General features: G+C 37.1%; 1 protein-coding gene across 1 annotated transcript in view; it reads right to left on the reverse strand.

Annotated features, from left to right (window-relative positions):
• Positions 1-1,242: 1,242 nt before the first annotated feature.
• The window catches only part of LOC135200695 (uncharacterized), a 39,191-nt gene continuing 12,528 nt past the window's right edge, over positions 1,243-27,905 (reverse strand). The window contains exons 2-7 of the mRNA XM_064229303.1: positions 7,526-7,687; positions 6,327-6,426; positions 4,933-5,021; positions 3,625-3,693; positions 2,443-2,581; positions 1,243-1,358 (exon numbers count right to left, since the gene is read on the reverse strand). Coding sequence (XP_064085373.1) covers positions 1,243-1,358; positions 2,443-2,581; positions 3,625-3,693; positions 4,933-5,021; positions 6,327-6,426; positions 7,526-7,687 — 675 coding nt within the window. The remainder of the gene's footprint in view (positions 1,359-2,442; positions 2,582-3,624; positions 3,694-4,932; positions 5,022-6,326; positions 6,427-7,525; positions 7,688-27,905) is intronic.

The raw sequence follows: 27,905 nt of genomic DNA on the forward strand, positions 1-27,905 counted from the left end.
TCAATTCATATATGAAATTTTTTATCAGTTAAAATATGATTTTTTATCATGTTAATCTTCATTCTATGCAATTATCAGAGTACATTAGTATTTTCTGTAGCATATGTATCTTAATGAGATGAAGTGAAAAAACTGTATCATTATATATCACGTGATCACTATTATTTACCAATATCATTGTTTTATATTTTATTACTTGAATCAATTCATGTACACCATGAATTTTTATTTTACTAATAATATATATCTATATATATATATCTACTATAATATAATATATATAGATATATATATATAATTATATATATCATATATATATCTATATTTATATCTAATATATATACTAATAATATATATATATGGATATAATATAATATATATTATATTTATAATATATTATTCACATAGTGTCTGTATCACACTTCTATAAGTCAAATGCAAGTCAAGTTGAGTAATATTCAGTAGCTGGTTTGGTAGCTGACCGAGCTAATGTAAGTGTTTACATAATATAAATATGGAATGTTAGTCCATATATATAAAAGTCTAAAACTAAAGAGGTCAACCAGATTGCTTGCAGGAATGTGATCAGACTAGAGACGCTAAAGATGACGTATACAATAAGTATGTAGGCTAAGATAACATGCCGTCACCTGTAGTCATTCAATTGTTAAAATAAACATTAGTCCCAAGCCTCCCTGCTTGAGACAACTACCCCGACCTATAATTCCAACGGCCTACGTGATCTGTAGCGTGTCTCATTTTGTGTTCGTATGAAACTATGTCATTTGTATGTATGTTCATATGTTCGAACTACTGTCTGTTCCTTCATACTTGTAACAGAGATGGTAGACGAGCAGAACAGAGTTAGCTATCGTCATTAGAAGACCTGTACCTCTTTACCTAAGCTTTATCATGTAGAGGAATAGGATTAGCCATCATCATTGGCAGAAGCGATCAAGCTATCGTTATTAGAAGACTTGTACAATCATATCTGATCTTCAGCATGTAAAACTTCAGAAGAATATATAATTTTTTATACTTAGTGTTTTCTACAAGAACCTCCTCACCATGAGTTTTAACACATCGTCGTAATAACCAACAAGATAATACCGACTTCGTAATGATCTACAAACCCCCAGACACTCCATTGAAGATGGAAGTGCAATACCAACCGACTTAGCGTAAGATTATCGCTAGTCTAACATTACCTCATAGGGCGCCTTATCATACAAGGCACAAGCCCTAATATATACATCTTGTTTGAACTGACGGCAGACACCTTGCTCCCCTTCTCTTAAGGCAAAGTGTGCAAGTGAAATACGGCCTTTCTCTCACTTCCTTATAAAGAAAGTGGACTCCTGGAAGACCAGAACATTTTATTTGGTTATTTTCTTAAAAATTAAAAATTAAAAATTTGAAGATGCTACGTTCAAAGGGACATCATTTTTTATTATAACTGAAACAAAGACACAATAATGTGTGAAACACAAATTGATTTTCTACTTGGGCACTGGGGAGGGAGGGTTTATATTTTTGAGGAATAATGAATGAATGATTTTAAGTTCCCATGCGTCGTGATATTGTTGAGCAGAGAAGAAGAGACAGTAAAAACTTTACTATAATATGTACGTAAAAGCAGTACCAATTTACATAGCAAAATGTTATTTCATAATAAATTTAACATAATAGTAAAACCTGAAAACAATCAAATGCAATACAGTAATAATAAGAAAAGAAAATCTAAGTGTAAACACATCAACAGTCATACATGCTGATTCTCTCCCTCTCACACACACACATCAATTCCTTTAATTATCCTTGTAAAATGTGAATAAAACTGATTTTGTAATCAACCTTTACCAACTGCGACCATTTCGGTTTCCTCAAAGGGTTCCCATCTCTCCTCCCTCCATCCCCCAGCCAGCTGTGTGCCATTTTCACCAAAAAGTTTGAAAGTCGTACATACAACTTACTGTTTTATTACTTTACACTCCTAATTAATCTTTTGAACACATTAATAATAGAAAAAAAATGTGAAAAGGGAGACTTTTTGGGTTGGCTGGAATGAATTATCCTGATTCCCTTTATTTCTTATGGGGATATGTTTTATAATTCGAACAGCCTTCTGGAACGGATTAAGTTCGAAGTCTGAGGTACTACTGTAAATGTATGTTACCCGTCCACAAGGGGTTAAAGAATCAGAAGATGATTGGCTATGAAATTTAGGTCTTGAAGACCAAGTGCTGAACATTACTTTACAGCACAATACTTTACTGTAACTTGTTTAAAAAGATTTACCAGAAAAGATTCTAAAGTTAAAGAAAGCTGATTTACCTTTAAAAAATAAAGCTTTAAGGAAGTCACAAGTAATAGGAGAGAGAGAGAGAGAGAGAGAGAGAGAGAGAGAGAGAGAGAGAGAGAGAGAGAGAGAGAGATACAAACCCAGGATGGTTTCTTTGCAGTGATCAATCATGTCTTCTAATGAATTTGGTTCGAAGATTCCTTTCATAAGGTTATGTGGCTGTTTTGTCAGCTCTGCTTTTATGTTGGGATCCTTGATACAGATGATCTGCTGTCGTACCTGTATCCACAGAAAAACAAAAGACAATTTTACTTTCAAAAGGAATTTTGCTTCAGCATTAAAAAAAAAAAATGTTAAGCGAGTTCTCTCCACACTTCCCTGTCTTCTGTACTTTCTGCCTGTACTCTCACCTTACTCTAGGTCTTGACCTGTGTCCTCCTTACTACAAATATCTTTGCCTACTGAAGATCTCAACATACTTCTGCTTCTAGCTAAGGATATAGTGACTTCATTGTGCATTATATTGACAAAATACTACATAAATATCTAAAAATAACTCAAGAGACTGACTCAAGTTTTCTTTCTTGTTTTGAAAGAATAAAGTCCCGGCCACTAGAGCCACACAGGGCATTACAATAAGTGTGATAAAAGTCTTGTGTACAGTACTACACAGACATCATCCTACTTCCCAACTACCCAACATTCAGATGCAGTGTTCTCCCTGTATTCGCGGGGGATGGGTACCAGACCCTGCCTATTTTGTTAGTTAAAACTCAAGAAAAACCAACTAAAGATGTTTATATACCGGTTTTATCCCAAAAAGTGCATTTTATGATGAAACTGATAACCACCCCCGCCCCCCTGGAATTTGTGGATATTTCTCATGGAAAAATACAGAGAATGGGTGACTTTTCTGCGAATAATGGAGGTGTATGTTCCAGAGAGAAATCCGCGAATACATGAGTCCGCGAATATGGGGGGTTCACTGTACATACAAATGGGATCGCAAATCATAACTGCATTCAGGGTGCTCCCTTTGCATCCTGAAACTAAAACTTTGTTGATACTCCTTTTCTGTACATAAAGCACTGTACTATGTAGTGTACATATTGTGTTTTATGATGAAAAAATGTACAATATGTACTGTATTGATTTTATATCATACTGTACTAAAATAAGCATGAAGAATAACGTAATGAACTTGCAAGCAATTCAACATACAAACGGGCATCAGGAACATGACTCGTTTGTTTCAATAGGGTGTTGTCTGTATACTATCGAGGTGGCAATGTACAGCATACAAAATGCAATAGTTAATTTACCTTTTTATGTGGTTTTCCCTTTTCATGAGTAATGAAAGGATCATAGCCTGTCAACTCGACGTTGCAAGTCTGAAATACAAGAAAAAGTCAGTTCAGTATACATTCATTGTACTTATGACCCGGACGTCAATGAAATAGGGGGAATGTTTAAACAACTTGCATTATTCCTAGATATACAAATCCTTGTCATGGATACCTACAATGGCAGCTGGTCCAGTTGCTCAAACTTGGTAACGAAGTTTTTAAATCTGGCACTGCCAGTGAAGGGCTGCGGGTAACCAACCACTCATGTATTTCTTTCTCTTTCTTTAAATCCTTAGCTGAAAAGCCTTATGGGAAATGTCAACGGACTGTAAACCTGAGGGAAATCAGCATGTGGAGAGACAAAAGTTATAGGCAAAGGTGACAAACAAAAATTTGAGGGAATAGAAAATAAAACTGACACATGAGATTCAGGAGACATCTGCAGAGTGAAGGAATGAATTTGCTCCTTGCTTAAACATTTGGAGACCAGGAGATTTGGCAACCTGTTCCACATTTGAATTTTAGCCAAGATAAAATGCCTAGCTGTCTTTCGACAGCCAGGTAATGGAGGGTTGGTTACAGGCGGGATTATGACCAACACCTTGGGTTTATAAATCTAGGAAAAATGGAAAGTATCTTACATTCCTACAAGAACACAAATTTTTGTCTAAAAAAAAAAAAAAAAAAAAAAAATGTATTAACACTGCTTTCACAACAGGCTACATTCTCTAGAAGTGTAAAATTTCCATGTTATAAATGTTGAGAGTATTTATCTCTAACAACACACATTTATTTCCAATATACATTACCAAATATTAATTTCCAATATAAAATACTATTAAGAGATTCCCCTATAATACCAGACAATAATAGTAACATCCTATCTTAGCAGAATTCTGTACTTATCAGCTACATTAATTTGGTTATTTTTTTTATGTTACCATTTTACAAGGTACATTTTTAGATAAATCTCTCAAAAGGAATGTCAAGTGTAAAGATCAGGTTAGCTTAGGTCAGGATCTATGTGGAATTGCTATCAGCTACAAGATATCTAGAAATATTCAGGTGCAGGCTATACAGTACAGGCAGTCTCTGGTTTATGGCAGGTTAACAGCGCTGTCAGTCTGGAACGACGTCACCCGGGGACTGCCTGTATAGGGTCTTTGTTGCTTAACAAATCGTAACTTATTAGAAAGCAACATCCCTTGATCAAAAGTCTGTAAAAGCCGAGGTGCTACTTTCAATTCTCTATGCTCTGGTGTACGAAAAAGGGGACATACATACCAAACATTTGACCTTCAAACGGCAGCTATTCTGGCATTCCATGTAATCAATTACATAATCATTTCCTGGGACCGTGTTATATACAACATCTGAAAAAAAGAGAGCAAGGCATATAATGATCATTTTACAATACATAGCAGAAACACAGAAACCTCAAACGAATGTGACAATGAGGAAATAGTAAATTAAACGGTCCACAATCCTCAATTATCAGTACCAAATATGTGATCTTTTCCTTGTGCAAGATTTTCTACTATTATAATTACTAATTTCTTGTAACCTGATGGAATATGAGGTTTACAGGAATAAACTATAACAATTCTGGCTCTTGAATGATACAGTGTATGGTTCAAAAACTGATGTAAGAGACTAGTTTCCTCATAGGAATATTTGAGTTAACCACATTGAGAAAAAAAAAGCTTTATCTCGTCTGAATGTTGGAGTGAGGGGCTGCTACTGTAGCTTATGTGTGTGTATATATATGTATATGTATATATATGTGTGTATATGTGTGTGTGTGTAACTAGTGGATTAAAAAAAAAAAATAGGCATTGAGCAGTACATGTTCCTTACACGATTTGTGGACTTCTCTGGATCAGAGATTTGTGTTTTTTTTTATGATGCTGTAGATTGTAAATAAAACTAAGTTAAGTAATGACTGTGTGATTTTCTCTCCTAGAAATTACTGAACTATATACTGCTGCTCTTGATATAATCAAAATACAATCAGCACTGGTTCCCCAGAAAGTGAAACCACTACTACAGAACTTTTCTTTCTTATGTAATGTAGGCTAAATGAAATCACAGCTATGGAGCTATTGCTTACAGTACTTGCTAGCCTTATGACTTTGTACAAGGCATGTTCCCGTTACTGCCTAGTGTGGAAAAGTGTGTCTAACTCTTAGGTTATTCAGCATCCAGAGCTGATGCCAGTTAGACGAGTTCCACTTCCTGTGTAACTTTTCTCCATTTAGAAATAAAACAGGGAAAAAGGGAACTATAAAAATTGTTATTATTATTCTGAAGATGAACCCTATTGAAAAGGAACAAGTCCACAAGGGCCACTGACTAGAAATTCAAACTGCCAAGGATATGGTGTTTATTGGAAGTAACATATGGCAAAAGGAAATACAGAAAGAAGAGATCAGTTATTAAAAAAGAAAAATATAAATGAGCATACTAATAAACAGAGATAAAATTGTAAATAAATGATTAAAATAAAAGGAGAACTGTTTTAGGATACTAATGCATTGCTGCATCTTGCTTGAACTTTTGAGATTCCAATGATGATCAGGGATAAATTGTTTGTGTGAGAGATCTGTGTTAAAATACAACGCAAGAAAAATCGACAAACAAGAGACAATATGTCAATGGTACAAGTCAAAACTTCTTACCGATTGCGTCCTGAAGCCGGTCACGATTATCTTCTCCATTATCTAGATACCAGAAGTCACGAAATCTCGCCTCCACATCTAAAATATTTTTTGCTTTTTCCTGCAATGATAAATAAACAATGCATGATAAAAAAAGGAGGAAGATTTTTTTTTATGAATAATAAATCACTTCAATTACAGACATATTCACATTCTCCCACTGCAAAGAGGAGGATACTACCAGCAATCTACTTCATGTAGAAAACTGTAAGCAGTGCTGATGTATTCCCAATTTCACTCGTCATCCCCTTCCATTGGACTTTTCCCACTCTGCAGTCCAACACCCTTTTTATTTTTATTTTCTTATCTCTATCAATAGGAAGAGAGAAATAAAACTTACATGTTTCTTAAACTAATATATAGCAGTGGCTAGCCAGTCTGACTGATTCACTGTGCCCTTGAGGCCTACCTATCCACACTGTATCAGGTTGTACAAACATAACAAAATAACATCAGAATTACAAACATGCCATGCTTTGGAAGGGAATGCATTCTTGTAAATATACTACTAGCTGATCATTAAATACAAATTCGTGAACTGTTCCACTGCTTTATACCTGTACACCATTAGTTTGCAAAAACTTAATTTTCATAGTCTTTACCATAACCACTCACTCAGAGTTGAGAAGGGGGACATGTAGTTTGGTAGCAGAGAAATGCCTGAAACAGGGAGTGATAAAATCACTTACTGATCAATGGATTGCGGGACAGAATTCCTAGGCTTCTCGCAGAGGACAGAAAATCACATACTTCAGCAATCCATGACTTTATGAGTGGTGATCTAGGCACAGAATGACAAGGCTCTCTGGGAGAAGGAAGGCTTCTGTCATACACCTCTCTCTAACATTGGCCAAAATTATAGAATAAGGACAGAATATACAATTGAGACCTAAGGCCAAACGCTGGGACCTAAGAGGTCGTTCATCACAAAGGGAAATTGAGGATAAGTAGTATAAAGGTCTGAAAGGTTTAAGATGGAAGAAGAGAATATCAATGGAGATGCAGTAAAAGGGATGAAAGGGGTTGCAGCTAGGGACAGAAGGGATACTGCAGAGAACCTTTGGCGATGCCTACAGTGCGCCCCATGAGGAACACTGCAGCACTACAACCGACAGCCAGCATGGAAAAACTATAAGAAAAACCTCAGACAAACAGCTTACCCTTGACATCATTTTTCGATGAGGACTCCTATGACCAGCACCTCTGTTGTTACTATCTCTGCGATTATCATAACCTCTGTTTTTATCATAACCTCTGCGGTCATCATATTCTCTCTGGTTACTATAATCTTCATATTCCCTGTAATAAGCCATGCTAAATTCCTGAAAAGACAGAAAGACAATGTTACACGGACATATTCTCCTCCAACTTTTACAAAATATTACAAATGACAAGAAAATATAAATAAAAAATTAATAAACAAATACAGTATTCCCTCCGTATTCACAGGGGGTGCGTACCAGATATCCCACCCACCCTGCGAATAGTTAAAACCCCTATTAAAATGTTTAAAACTGCCTATTTTGTTAGTTAAAACTCGAAGAAAAACTAAATTTTAATACCTGTTTTTTTAAGTTTTATAAAAAAAAAAGTGCATTTTATGATGAAATTGAAAAAAAAAAATGAAAAAAAAAGGAATTAGTGGATATTTCTCATAGAAAAATACAGCGAAAACATGAATTTCCCGCGAATAATGGGTAGATATGTTCCCTTGAGAAATCCGCGAATACACGAGTCGATGAATGTCGAGAACGCGAATACAGGGGGTCCACTGAAGATGAAAATGTTAAGTTATTACAGAGAGAACTCCTTTAGGGTGGTAATGCATCGCACCTTGCTTACCCTGCGGACTGCATTCCTGAACACCAAGCAAACAAGAGCCTTCTTCACAATATGCACTATAGTTTTAAGATGACAATGAGATTACATTCACTCTCTCTTATTTACAATAAATGAAGATGCCATATATATCTGTGACTCTTTATACAGTGGAACCTCTACATATGAAAGTCCCTACGTACAAAAAATCCAGGTTACGAAAGCAAAGACAAAGATTTTTTTGCTTCTGTGTACGAAAATAATTCAGGTTGCAAAAGGGTGTATGTACTGTAAACCGAGATTCGCCCAGGCCGCCGAGAACAATTTTAAAACTCAGTAGACTCGCCACATTCTCCCGCTCTCCCATTGGTTCCTGATGCTAGTCTCTGCTGTAAGATCCTGTTCTCCTGTTGGTCAGCATCTATCCCATCATGCCTCTATGTAAAGGCATTCCTTGACCATTTTTTGTGGCAGCATTATCGTAATCATCTGGAATTCGTTCGTTTACATAAATTGTTTACATACATTTTGTTTGTTAACGTGAATTCGTGTCAGTGATTTTGCTTTCGTTGTACTGTAAGTTACTTTATCGTGTTGTGTGAACTCAATTACTTATGTTATTAGCCATGGGTCCCAAGAATGTTGCTGAAGTTCACGGAAAGAAGAGGATGCTTTCTATGGAGACGAAGATGGAGATAACCAAGAAGTGTTAATGTTTTCTGCCATTTGTTAATGTGTTTTGTAAAGTTTAGTGTTAATGTTTTCTGCCATTTTTTTAATGTGTTTCATAAAGTTAAGTGTTCATGTTTTCTGCCATTTGTCCTCCTCCTCTGTCACCACTTTCGGACATCGCCTTACTCGGAAGGTAAGGTTCCACATTTTACTACATACGTACGTACATGTAACATACAGTATTTCTTGTACCCTGTACATTAATACACTATATTTACAGGTACAGTCATAGTTAGGTTAGGTATTGAATGGACCAAATTGTTGTATTTCATTGTTTATTGGTCAATTGAGCTCTATTATAAAATTTACTGTGGTGTTTTTGTAGAGCTTGGAACGAATTAGTCAATTTACATGTATAAAATGTATGTAGTTCTAGATACGAAAAAATTAGGTTACGTAGGCCGCTTCGGAATGGATTAATTTCGTTAACCTGAGGCACTACTGTACTCACAAATATCACTATCAAATTCACTATTCCTTGGAAAAGCTTACACGCATGGGTAGTTACAATTCATAAGAGTAAATGCCTTGATAATACAAAAATAGTGACAGCTTCCACACTGCACAACTGATTACTGTACACAGTACGGCACAGAACAGTAACCACAGTTTAGAGAGCGAGTGGCAGAACTGAGGTTGATCCAGCATATGATGTTATCAGTGGCCACTCTAACGCTCTTGATTAACCAAACCCCCTACCTCTTCCTTATCAACGTGACAAACAGCTGGTAACATTTTCCAAGAGCCCATATAAACAGTTCAATATTCACCCCGCACATAACATGAAATGAGTTGCGAAAGTTTTTTTTCTTGAATAACAAAGCAGTTCCCATTTCATTAAGAACTGTTGCAGAGATGATTCATATTTTAGCCCTTCATATTCAAAGTTTTTCTAGTTTAATATTTCCATTTACATACGTATACATATTTTTAACATCATTTTGGGAAGTATTATAAGCCATTTTGTAATGTCTAGTACGTTGAGTAGTTGTAGCCTTCTAGAGTTTCGGATACAGTACCCTAGCCTAGGCTTCTTTGTTGAGGAGCTAACAGTCTAGTAGCTTGCTAGGATAATGTTAAATACATTACCCTAACCTAGGTGCTTACTGTTGGTTACATTAACAGCTAAGAGAATTAGCAAAAGGCTATATTCCTACAAATCAAAACCTGCAAACACCTGGCACTCTTCTGGACAATAGATGGTTAACAAAGCGCCACTTAATAGGACGGTATGAAGATTAAAATCATCCTATTTTTGTTGTATGCCATATATATTCTATCAAAAAAAAAAGAAAAAAAAAAAAAAAAAAAAAAAAGGCAAGAGGATTGTACAAGACCGTTCCTAGGGAACTGGGCAGTGAGGCTATTACTAATTGTGACAGGATATAGGATTTGTGTGACGTTAACAAGTCAATAACAATTCATGATCAATGCAAATTCTAACAACTTTGACACCTATCACCTCAGGATTGGAGTTAAAAGGCGTCATACCAATTCCCTCACAGCCATGATTCAAAGGAGCAACTTCTACAGCAGGTTGGTGCACCTTCAACAAATCATTTATGATTATGACAAGAGGCATATGACTGGCTGGATAGGCTTGAAATTGAATTGAAGAATATCAAAGGTTAATTTGGAACAACCAGTGCATTCAATGGCTACCAAAAGTCACAAAAAGGTCGGCGAACTAGAGCAACGGTTCTCACAGGTCAAATGTAAGAAACTATGCATGCACAATAGCCATTAGATGGATGACAGCCTTTAAACAGTTGCTTCTTTAAAAACAAATCAAAGGAGCCACCTGTTTCATGGGCAACCATCCACACCATCCTGGTTTTTATTTTTTTTTTACCGCACCCAAGAAAAGTATCATTACAGGAAATGTACTTAATAACTTGTTCATTCGGGTAGGACTAATTTACAGAACGAAGGGTAATGGCTTTCTTTTTGTGGGGGGGAAGAGCCCCTGGCCAGGTAAGAAGCAAACAAAGACGTGAAGCAAAGTTATGAAAAGTTAGTTTACGTTGAACTCCCTCTGAAATTTCTGCTGCACAAATATACTGCAGTTTTACCCTGGGCCCTAGGCCAATGTCTGACCTACATACTCTAAACACTTGTGGACTAACACCCAGTCGATGAACCTGGATTACTCTAACCAGACCTAACCATGGACGTTTTCACCTTCCGACAGCTTTAATTACACATTGTTTTTGTTATCAAATAAAATTATGTACATCCACTTCTGTCAAAGCCAAAGTTAGGTTAGAGTAGGTCTAGCTCATATAGATTCCCTTCCTTTTCTCACAATACTACCCATTGTTTTCTGTTAACCATCTGAGCGCCTCTGTTGCCTGTAAACGACGAGGCAATTATAGTGAAAGAGCAAGCGCCAATTCCAGTTAACCATCATAGAGAAATGTTTACTCTTGAAATTACTGGTCCATTTTCTTTTATTTGCCAAAGTACTATATAGTGGCATAAGGTAGATGGTGTTGTTTCAGTCAACCCCAAAATATTAGATAGAATTACAGATTTTACAGGGACTTCTGGTGCAGAGGACATAGAAAATCTTACTTCCCATGGATATTTTTTTTGAAATGGTTTCACTTAGAAATATTTAATCCAGCAACTTTAGCATCAAACTTTGCAGATTCCTTTTGGTTACCAAGGACATCAGGTTTAAATGAGGTGTTAGAGACAGGTAGCAATTGATACAAACTTTTTTGCATTTTGCAGACAAAGAAGTACACAAAAGTAATGATAAACTTTATATTGGGGGGGCAGTTCTACATATTATTCAAAATTTGTATACAAAAAATTTACAGAACTAATAAAGAAATAGCTATTGATGAGACTATGCTGAAATTCAAAAGCAGGTTATATATCAAACAGGACATATTTATCTTCCAAACCAACAAGATGGGGATAAAACTTTGGTACCTTTGTGATGCCACAATTAGATACCTTATACATTTCAATGTATATAAAGGTAAGGAAACAGTTAATGAACACCCTACTGAAGGTGGGTTAGGTACTGTGATTATTAGGGCTTGTGCCTTGTATGATAAGGCGCCCTATGAGGTAATGTTAGACTTGCGATCAACCAAACAAAAACTTCTTTCAGTTTTCTTCTGAAGATTGAAAAAGAAACCCACAAATTCAATTTGTAACTTGTTTACTTCTAAGTATTTACATTTAGTTTTACTCCACACTCGAGTACTTTCAGGCCCTTCTGTGGCCCATTCTCAAGAGATGTTGGATGTTAGCCTGGGTCAAGGCCCAGCAGTCTTCTGGCAACTTCTTCTCGTTGTGCTGTCATTTATGCGATGGCTGTTCTGGTTTTCTTGAGAGTTGCCAATCCCCTCTTGTCGCTCTGATATCCTGAGTGATGGGCAATGGGATTCACCCTTGTGGTAAGGGTGTGGTCACCGTAAGTCTGTTGGGCAGGAAACCTAATCTCCAGGTCAGCAGGGTCAATCTTAGCTTCTTTTAATATCAAAGCTCGGCTTATGGGATCTTCTGAGGTAAAACCTTTGTTTCCTTCAATTACTTTGATCTCTCTGATAAGCGCACCTTCTACTACCCTCCTGTGACTAATTTTGTTGCTTTTGTATATAAGTCTACTGTTTTTGAAATCCATCCTATGGTCATTTTCCCAACAATGTCTAGCTATAGCACTCCCCTGAGAGTTAAGCTGTACTGCCCTTCTATGTTCTTGGACTCTAGTCCTTATTCCCCTACCTGATTCCCCACATATCTGTCTCCACAATTATTGCAATTGATTATGTATACCCCGGCTGCATCATCTGTATTACTGTCTTCTCCTTCCAATTTATTTTTACATACTTTGTTTTTTAAGGTATTATCAAAGGTATATACAAATTTATATTGACTTTCTTTCATTTTTGAAGTGATTTGTTTCATTTTAGGCATAAAAGGGAGGGCAACGATTTTCTTGTTTCTTTATTCCATGTACTCTCTACATTCGCTCTGTAAAATATTTTTCTAGCTTTGGTACGCTAAGTCGGTTGGTATTGCACTTCCATCTTCAATGGAGTGTTTTGGGTTTTGTAGATCACTTACGAAGTCGGGATTATCTTCTTGTTTATGACGATGATGTGTTAAACTCATGGTGAGGAGGTTCTTGTAGAAAACACGAAGTATAAAAATATATATATTCTTCTGAAGTTTTACATGCTGAAGATCAGATATGATTGTACAAGTCTTCTAATAACGATAGCTTGATCGCTTCTGCCAATGATGATGGCTACTTCTGTTCTCTCTACATGATAAAGCTTAGGTAAAGAGATACAGGTCTTCTAATGACGATAGCTAACTCTGTTCTGCTCGTCTACCAAGTTATGAAGGAACAGGCAGTAGTTCGAACATATGAACATACATACAAATGACATAGTTTCATACGAACACACAATCAAAATGAGACACGCTACAGATCACGTAGGCCATTTGAATTATAGGTCGGGGTAGTTGTCTCAAGCAGGGAGCTTGGACTAATGTTTATAAACAATTGAATGACTACAGGTGACGGCATGTTATCTTAGCCTACATACTTATTGTATACGTCATCTTTAGCGTCTCTAGTCTGATCACATTCCTGCAAGCAATCTGGTTGACCTCTTTAGTTTTAGTCTTTAATATATATGGACTAACATTCCATATTTTTATTATGTAAACACTTACATCAGCTCGGTCAGCTTCCAAAACCAACTACTGAATATTACTCAAACTTGACTTGCATTTGACTTATAGGAGTGTGATACAGACACTATGTGAATATATATACGATATATATATATATATATATATATATATATATATATATATATATATATATATATATATATATATATATATATATATATATATATATATATATATATATATATATATATATATAATATATATATATATATATAAGTAAATAAAAATTCATGGTGTACATGAATTGATTCAAGTAATAAAATATAAAACAATGATATTGGTAAATAATAGTGATCACGTGATATATAATGATACAGTTTTTCACTCCATCTCATTAAGATACATATGCTACAGAAAATACTAATGTACTCTGATAATTGCATAGAATGAAGATTAACATGATAAAAATCATATTTTAACTGATAAAAAATTTCATATATGAATTGATAAAATTATTAATGTTATGCTGATTGATTCGTTGATTTTTATGCTAACTGTTATATATCTGATTCATTAATTCATATACTAACTCATAAATAACTGCAGATATTGGTAAGATAAAAGGTAACAGATTGATTATAGGCTACCTGATTTGTTTATACATTTGTATATGGATTCATATAATTATGATATATGTGCACTTTAAATAGATTCCTATTGCGTACACGCAAAGATATATTCAGATTCTGTTATTTATGATCATTTATATAATAGATTCCTATTACTAACATTTTTCAACTTCGTCATTTATCTCTATTTTGAAATTTCATTGAGAATCTATAGGAAGGTACGTAAATAGCTTTATGTTTGTCCTTAGACCGTGTTTTGTGTTAAATTACATCCGTTTTTTCCAGAGATCACTCGCCAGTGGAGAAACTTCCTGGTATTCAGGTAAAAGATAAAAAAAAATTTCTGCTGAATCACCTCTGCTTGAATGACTTTACGGATATTACTTTAGATAGATTATCAGAGAGATTCATCTACGACTGGTTGGGCGGGATTAAAAATTAGCAACAATAAAAAAAATGCGATATTTATATGTATAGGTTTTTGTGGATTACTATATTAACTTGTTGCTGTTAGTCAACCGTGTCTAGGGCTTTGTTCGCGGAAATCGTTATATTTCAGAGTGTCGGGAAGGATTAAAATTTCATTTCCCAGCAAAGTCTTTTTACACGCACTAAGACATTCGAGGGTGCATGCTTCTCGAGATTTTGCGTGCAAAGTGCGTCTGCGGTTGTGGGAGAATTCTGTTGGGTCATTTGAACAATGTTACGATTTATGAGACAAATGATTTGTTCTTTTATATAAGTTATTATTTGATTAACTGTCTCATTTTTGTTCAAACGGATTTTAATATGTTTGAAGGTTTATAGGATTTTCCTTTGATAAACACGCCTTATTTTGCAGGATGTAAGATAATATTTTGTATACCCCTAGATGGATCTTACAATTACACTAGATACAGATCAATGTTTTTTATAACTATAGAGGTATCTGTAAGCGCTCGCTTATCCGGACTTCTCATTAGGGAAGTTCGAACAACAGACGGTGAGTCCGTAAATACAGGGTATTACGTGTACTAAAGGAATAAACAAGATATTCTAATTTTTACTTTTTACGGCGCGTACAGTCGGGCTTTATCCACCACTACTTATAATAACTTACGTATTAAAAAAAAAACGAAAACCTGCTCTGATTACCTTATACGGTCGTGTGTTTCATAGGAAAAATCCTTTTTAATTCAAAAAGATATTGGCATGTATGAACCAACATCGCTTTTCCCCACTCTGCTAGAGTCGCCTATTGTGTGGAATTTGCTATGCTTTGAACACTCGGCAGATTTAACTAAACTTGACCGCTTGACTAGGTGACACAGTAACCAAGTTTGCTTGTTTGATTCTGAACGGGCTACTGTTTCTATTTCTTTTTGTAATAATTAGGATCCTTCTCTTTATTACTATCGGCAACGTATTGTGTGTTTTTAGCATTATGTTGCTGGTTACGTATAAAGCAATGAATGACGAACTATTAGGAACTGAGCGATTACTAATAAGACAAGTTATCACTACTGCATTCAATATTAACTGTTTGTACTTCATCCTTTGCTAAAATTTGAAATAGTGAGGGATCCTGGTCAGTGCATTTAGCCTGATGAAAGTTTTTTACAGACATGTTATTCCTTGCAATCCAGCCATATTTTTAAAGTTAAGTTGAGTCATTGAGGTTCGATATTTTATATAACTAAAAAAACTCAAGGCTAAAACTGCGAGCGGGACTTTGCAAAGGAGCATTTATTGTCATGACCCGAAATAGTGTTACCTCTAATTTATATAGATTTGTACGGGTGTTCCACTTGTTTTTTGTGTGTTTTCTAATCACTACGGTGCTTAACGACCCTATCCATGCATCTGTATAAATACAGACGTCCACTGCGTAAACGCATATTCACTGTTTAATATGATTTGTTACGTAAGGGATTAATAATCACCCAAAATGATAAAATTAACATAGTACATGATTATGATATTTCAGTAGAACTTCTGGAAACAGACACTCAAAGATAAAAAAACTCGTAGTAGCGAAATCTCAATGATGTAGATAATTTCTGTAAAAAAGTAAGATTAAGAATGTCTCGTAACTTCAGCCACAGGAATAATGAAATTCGACCTGCAAAGGAAACACTCAATGTTACTCCAAATGATAAAAAATTGTACTTAGCTTGTTTTTTTGGGAAGTCACGGTGTTCCGATAACGACACACGGCCTTGGTCCTCCTTCTCTATTTAGCGGATGACCTGGTTTGGCTTCAGTTTCCCCCGTGCGCGTTGTTTCGATGATTCGAGCCCTTGAAAGATCCGATGCTGCAGACGCGTTCGGTTTGTTTCTTGGAGTGCCGGAAACGCTCACTAACGATGTTTTCTTGAATGATTCTAATGAGAGATAAGCTTGCGTTGTCGTAGGAAAAGGACACGTCGGTTTTGTTCTTTGAAGTTATTCCATAACAATGATACTAAGTTGCTTGAAGAATCTCTTGCTTTCGTCGTCGTTAAAGAGTTCTTGTTGTTTTTCTGAAGTCGCTCACTAAACGATGAAAATAAGTTGCTTGAAGAATCTGCTGCTTTCGTCGTCGTTGAAGAGTTCTTATATGATACTTCATTATTCTGATGTTTCTTCGGAGAAGTTGTAGAGTTCTTCTGGTCCACTGCCACCAATATTAGGGCTTGTGCCTTGTATGATAAGGCGCCCTATGAGGTAATGTTAGACTTGCGATAATCTTACGCTAAGTCGGTTGGTATTGCACTTCCATCTTCAATGGAGTGTTTTGGGGTTTGTAGATCACTTACGAAGTCGGGATTATCTTCTTGTTTATGACGATGATGTGTTAAACTCATGGTGAGGAGGTTCTTGTAGAAAACACGAAGTATAAAAATATATATATTCTTCTGAAGTTTTACATGCTAAAGATCAGATATGATTGTACAAGTCTTCTAATAACGATAGCTTGATCGCTTCTGCCAATGATGATGGCTACTTCTGTTCTCTCTACATGATAAGCTTAGGTAAAGAGATACAGGTCTTCTAATGACGATAGCTAACTCTGTTTCTGCTCGTCTAACCATCTCTGTTACAAGTTATGAAGGAACAGACAGTAGTTCGAACATATGAACATACATACAAATGACATAGTTTCATACGCAACACACAATCAAATGAGACACCTACAGATCACGTAGGCCGTTTGAATTATAGGTCTGGGTAGTTGTCTCAAGCAGGGAGCTTGGACTAATGTTTATAAACAATTGAATGACTACAGGTGACGGCATGTTATCTTAGCCTACATACTTATTGTATACGTCATCTTTAGCGTCTCTAGTCTGATCACATTCCTGCAAGCAATCTGGTTGACCTCTTTAGTTTTAGTCTTTTATATATAGGACTAACATTCCATATTTTTATTATGTAAACACTTACATGATTACCTTAGCATTACTTGGGAGGCCATATACTCTCTGGATAACTTTTACACAAACGTAGAGCTTTTTAGTAAGCTAAGGGAGAGAGGTGTGGTGCTGTTCATGTAAATAAAAAAGGGTCTGCCTAGGGATTATGGGAAGAGTTAAAATGAAAAAAAGGAAAACTTCCAATAATATGAACAAATAATGAAAACACAACGGATGCAGAAACTTGGCAGGTCACAGGTAAAGTGAATATGTCAACTGTTGGTGATTCAAGTGCGACAGGGGTGAAAAAAAAGAAAAAAAAGTGATAGAAATGTACATAAACCATTCCTTCAAGCTTATTATAATAAATATAAGGGAAGGATGGACAGGTCTGATATATTTTTAGCCACAGGGAGAAGAAATGGTACCAGGTTATAAGGCATTTTGTTAAAAGAGGAGGCCTAAGTGGATGAAAAAATAACTTATGGTATGCATATTCCTAATAAAAAAACTAAGTCAGATGAACTTTTAGCGAACAGGTATTAAATGGATTGTTGGAAGGTTATTCAAAAAGGCAACTGATTGGTATGAAAAAAACTGGAATCCACTAACAGCCTCACAGGAAGGTACTTCATTGCACAAGCCACCTTTGTGTATTTTGCTACACTTCAAAAGCATACTGTAAGCAAGTACAAAAGGCCTGTGAATATAATAAGCTATGCAAAACCAATAAATAGTTGAAATTTTGTTTTATGGGTTTTCTGAATGAAAATTCCTATTTCATTTGTCTATGATTCTCATAGATGAAAGTATTTAAGAAATAAAAAATTCTTTGTTTTTCTATATGCTCTAAATACTGTTCTCTCTATGATTTTCATGTAATAAAAGTTGTATTTTATACAACCAAAGTTAAATTGCAAGTTCTTTGCCATTCTTTCCTTCAACACTACAAAATCTTAAAATATTTTATTTCACCAAAGTAAAAATAATTTTTGTACAGAATTATTATAAAGAGATGATAGCAAATTTAACCCACATGCCTTTTCTTTACACTTACCTTCCCACAAAAATGCTAGGTTAAGAATTATATATAATGCCCTCCTATGCTTTTTTGCTGTTTTTGGCAATTATTCTAAAAAAACTTGTCATTTGTCAGTATTTTCACCTTTTAAGAAAAAAGTAATGTCATCTATGGGAAATATGGAGTCTGTTCACATAGCAAAAGTTACATGAAGTCATTTGCTACATTTTATTTTATAATTCTTTTAAGTTTTACGCAATCAGAGGGAGATATTCCAAATGCAGACTGATGCACTCTAAGGGTTAAAACAAGGTAATTCTAGGCAATAACTCCACAAGGACTGCAAGGTACGTTCCCGCGAATACGACATCCACTAAGGATTGGGGCGTCGAGTGTATTTTGCTGCGTTTAGTACTAGCTCCAGAGGGTTAATTACAGTCGACCTCCAAAAAATAATGGTAAATTCTTAATAAGCAAACACAAATACCACAGGAAACTGTAATTTCCAAAGAAATCCCCAACGCGGAGTTATTACCTAGATCTGCCTAAAACAATTCCTAAGTCATCATCATAGAATAACGGGACTATTGGTTGGAGTGAACTTAGAGTAAGGGGTCAGGGGTACTACTGTAGGCCTAGTAGGCATTTCTGAGGGAATATGACCTAACTAGACCTAGTTTTACAAACCTTGGATGATGTGTCCTCACCTGAACAGGGAAAAGGTGGGGGGGGACTTTGCCCCTACCGCACCCACAATTACCAAAGTAACTCACGACCACCGACTCTGCATACTGACTTTACTAGAATGCTGTATCTTGACCTGACTTAGGACTCTGTGCCCTGACCAGACTTAGGACGGCGTGCCCCGACCCAATTTAGGACGCTGTGCCCTGACTTGGCTTAGGACGCTGTGCCCTGACTTGGCTTAGGACGCTGTGCCCTGACTTGGCTAAGGACGCCGTGGCCTGACCCAATTTAGGACGCTGTGCCCTGACCAGGCTTAGTAGGACGCTGTACCCTAACTTAGGACGCCGTGCCCTGACCTGACTTAGTACTCTGTACCCTGTCTTAGGACGCAGTGCCCTGACTTAGGATGCGGTGCCCTGGCCTGACATAGTAGCTAGGATGCTGTGCCCTGACCTGATTAGGGGCACCGCACCCTGACCTGACTTGGCTTAGTAGAATGCCATGCCCTGACCTGAATTAGTAGGATGCTGTGCCCTGACTTAGGATGCCGTGCTCTGAACAGACTTAGGATGCTGTGCCCCAGGACTGAGCCACCCAATTTAGGACGCTGTGCCCTGACCTGACTTTGTAGGACGTCATGCCCTGACCTGACTTAGCCTAGTAGAACGCCATGTCCAGACCCAATTTAGGATGCCACGCCCTAACCTGACTAGGGTAAACAATCGCGGACGATCTATCGTCATCACGCTGGCAGGGTCTTATTCACTCTATATTTAACTGGAGAAACAAGAATACAATTACAACTTTAAGCATACCATTCAAAAGATTGAAGTTTCGTCAACATAATGTGATATATGAAAGCCCCATACGAACTAAAATAAGCAAGTGACGCTCTTTGTAAAATACGTTTTCAAGGCAGTTTTGAAATCCAATATGATTGCTATCGTCAGGCTGGCCGGTCTAACCACGGACAATCCACCATCTTTCCCAGCACTCATTTGAACAGTGTTAGCATATATATGTAACGTTTATTGATCTTATTCAAGATTGCAGTTGTAATTAGCACAATGAAACAACATTTTGTTGCCTATATTAGTGAAAGTATATATAGAACTTTTTATTCCTGGGGTCATGGTTTGAACTGAATTCATTTTTACCTTGTAATCGGTGGTTTTTATCCTTTCTGCCCTCACAGGAATTGGGAAGTTTATTGACACAAGCGACTCTGCAAACATCAAGATGGCGTCAGTCTTCTAAATATTTAGAGTTGTAAGTGAAAATTTCGAAAGCGTTTTGGTGAAGTTTGTACTGCATGGCCACCCTTATCATTACCCTGTTTAAACTTTAAAATATGGCCTTAATTTCTAACTTTGGAGAAAATACTTACTTCGAAAGGAGAGTAGAGGTCTTTGGCTCTTTCTCTCACCAACAAGAACTCAGGACGCTTTAAAAGTACTTTTTCGGAGGGTGGCCAGCCGTGATAGTCGTTGAGTTGGGCCAGTCCACGCAGTGTTTTACCCTAAGCCTAGTAGGATGCCGTGTCCCGACCCAATCAAATACACCATGCCCTGAACAGACTTAGCCCTAGGACTCTGTGCCCTGACTTCGAACGGCGTGCCCTGAACAGACTTAGGACTCTGTGCCCCGACTTGGGACACCGTGCCCTGACCCAATTTAGGACGCCATGCCTTGAACAGACTTAACCCTAGGACTCTGTGCCCTGAACAGACTTAGGTAGGACTCTGTGCCCTGAACAGACTTAGGTAGGACTCTGTGCCCTGAACAGACTTAGGTAGGACTCTGTGCCCTGACTTAGGACGCCATGCCCGACCCAATTTAGGATGCCATGCCTTGAACAGACTTAACCCTAGAACTCTGTGCCCTGACTTCGAACGGCATGCCCTGAACAGACTTAGGACTCTGTGCCCTGACTTGGGACGCCGTGCCCCGACCCAATTTAAGACGCCATGCCTTAAACAGATTTAACCCTAGTACTCTGTGCCCTGAACAGACTTAGGACTCTGTGCCCCGACCCAATTTAGGATGCCATGCCTTGAACAGACTTAACCCTAGGACTCTGTGCCCTGAACAGACTTAGGTAGGACTCTGTGCCCTGACTTGGTACGCCGTGCCTTAAACAGACTTAACCCTAGGACTCTGTGCCCTGAACAGACTTAGGTAGGACTCTGTGCCCTGACTTGGTACGCCGTGCCTTAAACAGACTTAACCCTAGGACTCTGTGCCCTGGCTTCGAAAGGCGTGCCCTGAACAGACTTAGGACTCTGTGCCCTGACTTGGGACGCCGTGCCCCGACCCAATTTAGGACGCCATGCCTTGAACAGACTTAACCCTAGGACTCTGTGCCCTGAACAGACTTAAGACGGCGTGCCTAGACCCAATACCTACCTAGTAGGGCACGGCAGCTTAGTCCTAGGATCTACTACCTACTCCAGCTTAACCTCAAACCCCCCTTTTGGGCCTCCCCTTATTGTCCTCTAGGATCCACCTAACTTATCCTACAGCCTAACGAAGTAATGCACTTTCCTCACTAACCCAAATGCGAAGATTTTCGCGATTTTCACTAAATATTCACTTTAAATGAAGCAAAGTTGAATAAGCAGGTTTAATACTTAAACGTTTGGGGTTAATACTGCGCAACGTCTTCTTCTTCGATCTCCGACAACAACTCCGGGGCCAGGAAGTCGAGGCAGCGTTGCCAATCTGTAGCCGTTGCGCCAAAATAGTAGCGAGATGGGAAAATGTCGATGTATGCTTATGTAATGATTAATAATTATAATAATAATAGTGATATCGATAAAAAGAATACTCAGAAGCCAAGTATCGATGTTTTAGGAAAAAATACAAAGTTCACAGCTAAAGGAATTTCGAATAAGACATTTAAAAAAAGCAGTAGTAACTTTTTGAGAATTGTTTGATGATACACTTCATAGTTCAGTGAATACAAACTTGATAACTGGGTTTTGAAGAACATACACACACACACACACACATACATAGTATATATATAGGCTACTCAAAGCTATTGCAGCTCCAGTGGTGGTAAAAAAAAAGAAGAAGAAGAAAAAGGGTCCTACTTCACTCATACTTGACTTTGTGAATTATGAATGAGCCTCTTGAATACGAAAAACCAAAACCACCAAAAAGAATAGTAGCTACACACACACACACACACACACACACACATACACAGAACGCTCGATCATCTGTAGTATACCAAATACAGACTAGGCCTATACCATTTACTTCTCTCTAGTGCTCTGCTTTGATTCCTCATCACTCAAGTTCTTCCATTCCAGAATCGATTTTAATCCACCTCTCATGGGACTTTTTTTTTCTTTCTTTTTTTACCGTCTTCTCTTCCTTCCATCTAGTTAACACCTTTGAATCATACACCTACCTTTTCACAAGCCCGAATCATCTCAAAATACTCTGATATTTCCCCTTCCTAGACCTATACACTTTCGAGCTCGTACACACACACACACACACACACACACACATACACACACACACACATATATATATATATATATATCTATATATATATATATATATATATATATACTATATATATATTATTATATATATATATATATATAGATATATAAATATATATATATGCATGTGCGTGTGTTTGTACTCGAGTTCGAAAGTGTATAGGTCTAGGAAAGGGGATATCAGCGTATTTTGAGATGGCCCAGGTTTGTGGAAAGGAAGGTGTATGATTCAAAGTTGTTAGCTAGATGGAAGGAGAGAAGAGGCTCTTACTTAAAAAAAAAAAAAAAATCCCAAGAGGTGGATTGAATGCTTGAAAATGTCTTGTATACTCTCTTAGAGTGAAATATTTCAAAGCTGAAAGTTCAGAATTTTCGTGTCCCCTCAAATCTGATCCCAACCAATAAAAATGTCATCCATCTATGCTATCTAAATCAAGAGAATAAGTTTCAAAAGACGCCATCTAAATATAATACAGTTTTGTGTATATCCAATTTACCTTCATATAACGCAAACTACTATTACAGAAACATTAGTACTTAAGCCTATTAATACCAAGCAGGACAATTAGGCCTAACTGAAAATGGTTAGCAAATATCAATTTAAAACACTGTCCAAAGTCGCATTGGCAATTGGAATGTCTATTCTTGAAGTATATGTGATGCTTTGCAAAAGACAACAGACACGTGCATCCACCTAAATCGACCTACGAGTAATTTAAGGATTGAAAACGACACATTCCTCCATTTTCGAACGGCCAGTATTACGAAGGGAAGCGAAAATAGCAAATTTTCGCTACTATTGCTTCACGTTATTCCCATTCTTAGATATCAGTCTAGAATCTTCTTTTCATTGACTTTTAACAAAGGGCGATGTGAAAATAGAGATATTTGTGAACATTAAAACCATCCAGAGCTTAAAATGAACCTTTCAACAACCTCAGTTACCTAGGTAACTGCAATAATTTAATGGTAGGTGAAATGGTGTTGGGCCTCTCCTATTGGCCTCCGAAAAATGGGGCTCAATGAATGGCAACAGTCACCCATTCATACCGTTCGAAACGATAAACAATTTAATGAAATAATATATCTACCATAATATCTAGTAAAGTGTTAGATTAAATACGTTTAAGTATGCTCCTCGAAGGAAGGAAAATGCCCATTTACGTAAACAATCGATAAGGTTCAGCTTGATAACACGAGCGATATTTGGGTGTGTTCACTGGTGTCGATGTATCACATGTTTTATCCGTTTGATAATGCAACAAAATTCTAGTTAAAATATTTAATTTTGATCATATCATAAAGCTTTAATTTGAGGATCATCCAAATACTTTGTATTTTTACGAAACGCCTGTCTTTTTTACCCAGCTTCAACAAACAGCACAAATGTACCCAGTGACGTCACATCCGTCAGTGACGCCACTTTTTCGTCTCCCACTCGTGGTGAGACCAGATAACGAGAAAAGTGGGACGATAAGTTGCCACTTACGTATGCTTGCTGACCGAATAATGGCGAGATACGTTGGAATAGTCGTCTCTCTCTCTCTCTCTCTCTCTCTCTCTCTCTCTCTCTCTCTCTCTCTCTCTCTCAGGGAAATCATCAAGTTTGGTACATGGGCCTATTTTATACACATTCTTACTGCCGCTCCGTGGTCGAACATCAAGTTTCTTATTATTTATGAATATTGATTTGATATATAGAACAAAACCTTTAAGTCTAAGAACGAGGATAATATAGTATTATATATATGGGTGCGTGTAGTTATATCAGGCATCTTTCTTCTTCCTGCTGAACAAATTACAAACATATAGTCACCTTCATTATTTTTTATGAAATTGGCTCAAACTTTAGACCCATAAGGTATAAGTGCTTTAAAGAAGGCCCCTCCTTGTTAATAATGATCAGCATTTACGTCCATCGAATTCATTCATCTTATTTCAGTCTGTTGGGTTTGCTAACATTAGACGACTTTGCTTTTAAACTGCTGAAAATTATGACGTGGCAGTTTTGGACTGTTAGCGGGCCAATACACTGAACAATTGTCTGCATCGTTTGCATAAAACATTGTGTATGGGCTTGTCTGAAGGCAAAAGTGGGCGGAGTTTCGTAGTCTGAACGACCCCAGCGGGAATCTGTCACGACCAGGTTGCTGGCTTGCGACTATGTCTGCCATACACAGGTCGTTCAATGTATTTGTTTGTCTGCCGATAAAGCTATCGCATGCGTCTCTTCTAGCGATGATGACATGTCTTCCCCAGACAAAATCTTTGTTCAGACTGAATACCGATTGCTGAAATCGGTGCGGTCCGTGCGGAGATCGTTCATACTGTCTGAATGGTGTGTACCTATATTTTCCGATAACGATAATCGTTCAGACAATCGTTTATACAATCGTTCAGTGTAAGGGGGCGGGGGTCGCTAATTAAGCTTTACGAAGACTGTTGTTCTCATTCCAAGATTTACGTCGAAGAAAATCTAATAATTTTATCCTTATTTTCGTGTTATGCCTTTATATGATTCTTGCAATAAACAGTTTTCAGGACGCAATACTATAATACAAGATAAAATACTACAGTGCGAGAATATTAATGAAATAAGCACAAAAATCGAAGATAGACAGTCTTCTGCAAAGTAACTCATAAACATAGGTGTGGCGAAAAAGATGGACTTATAGTGGACTGTATTATATGCTTAACGTTGTTACTTGGTCAAAAACCGCTAAAAGCCTTACGTAACAACTCCACAAAAATCCCTTTGCGGTTTCTAAATTACGGGGAGATATCTCTCAACCCAATTCATTATTAACGAGGATAACACACCAATATCATTAATGAATAGTAGCACAATTAAGTACTTTAACTTACTGAGCAGTCCTTGTAGACATGAACTCAGATCATAAATGGCTACACGAGATACGACGAGAGGTACGTGCCTCTCTCTCTAAATGTTGCGATTACTCACGGGTTGATTTTCAGACCTTAGAGGACTGCTGTGTTATCTCGTTTCTAAAAGTTATTTGCATAACCTTAAAGTATGAACACAATAAAGGTTCATCAGATCAATTTATATTCACCATCCACAAAACTGAAACATAGGAAAAATGAAATAAAATCGAGGGATATTGAAACGCATTTGATAAATGTAAAGTTAAAATTAATTTAATAACTAAAAGTTAAAAACAATATCAAAGAGTAATAACGTATAAGTGACAAAATGAAATTAATCACTCAAAGGGAATTGTAAATCAATGGCACTCAAATGAAACAAATTACGACAAAATTCAAAGAATCAGGGCAATCGCCCTTTCTAAATTCACACACACATCACTACACAACTCTAGATAACAGGTCACCTCAAAAGTTGAGCCAAGAAGCTGTCCGTTCCGTCCTGCATTCGGGTTTTGTTGGGGAAAAAGAGACAAGTTATACAATTACCTCGAATGCAGAACTGACTTACAAGGTTTTCATGAACATAAAAAACTTTACAATAATGATCAAGTTCTTTGTCAAAAATAAATTCTAAATATAATAGTGTGCAACTTCAACATATTTATTAAATGTAGTGAATTAATTGGTGGTGTGTGTCAATACAATTTTGGGCGATATCATGCCCATACAGTGTACTACGCAAATACGCAAACACACTCCTAGAGGGGCACACAAAGGAGCGTTCAGAGGGGCGAACTACTACCCTTCCTTTCCCCTCCTGATCTTTTGACCTCTCCTAATGGCTTCTCTGGCGAGAGGCACAAACAAGACCCATATGACACCAACTCTTACCATACGTAATATGCGCAATACATTCACCAAGACAATTTCATATATATAAAGACAAATGAATTATCATAAACTAAAACAGTAATTATACTTCGTTACTAAAACGTCTACTGACGTTTATGTAAAAAAAAAATCGTCTTTGTGTAAAACCATCTTTTCAGTGCTAACCGCACCACAGATACTACGTACTAGAACATAGCAAAATCAGGTAATATAATGTTAAGTGTCATTCTCGAATAGATGTGGTTCTTTCACCCTTATTATGTCATGCAATGTAGACGTACATATCTTTACAAAATATATGGGCATGCGAATATATTTGGTTTTCACATGAATACAAATACAGTAACATAGTTCCTGTCTGTCGATTACCTGACAGACGGCAATACGTAGTGAAAATCAATCAATAATATCTTATGAGACAGACACTAATAACTATAATAAAAGACAAATAGCATGGAAACAAGTGAATACACAAAAACATTAGAAAATAAAATCGTTGTGAGAGGCATTCCTCACAATAGGTTTAAGAAGAATGAAGTTCTAGCAAATAGACCGGCAGCCCGGACCATTGAGATACAACGATCGAGATACCGACTGTAACCCCTACTGGTATTTAGGAGTAGACTTATAAACTGTGAAACTGACCGTCTGCCAAAATATATGGTGGTTTACTTAACAAGCACCACTAATTGCTTGTTAGATTTTGGGTCTAGATCCAATATATGAGATACCAGATGAAACTAATATATATATCGCATACTCTACTGATTACAGAATGACCAGTGACAGACATTTTGGAGGGTGGGTTCCCCCTGACAGACGCACTGAAAAGGGGACGGTTAACTGGATCTAGATACAACTTAGGAGATACCGAGTAAAATTTACACTAAAATAGCACTGTACATCCTAGAATATTGTGGTGGTAATGACAGACATTTTAGTGGGTGGTTTCCCCCGACAGACACCCCAGAAAGAGTCGGGGGTAGGGGGAGGGGGAGTGGGAGACAGGATCTTCATCCAACATTGGAGATACCAAGTAAAATTCATATCCTAGAATGCTGTGATGGTAATACCAGACATTTTAGTGGGTGGTTTCCCCCTGACAGACACCCCACAACGAGTGGGGAGGGGGAGTGGGAGGGGGAACGGGATCTGCATCCAACATCGGAGATACCAAGTAAAATTTGTACTACAATAGCACTGCAAATCCTAAAGTACTGTGGTGGTATTGACAGACATTTAGGTGGGTGTTTACCCCTTCACAGACACAACCCACGATTTGCAGGGAGAGATGGGATGCCTTGAAATGATTCAAAATC

This window comes from Macrobrachium nipponense, chromosome 27 (genome assembly GCF_015104395.2).
Source record: "Macrobrachium nipponense isolate FS-2020 chromosome 27, ASM1510439v2, whole genome shotgun sequence".
NCBI lineage: Eukaryota > Metazoa > Arthropoda > Malacostraca > Decapoda > Palaemonidae > Macrobrachium > Macrobrachium nipponense.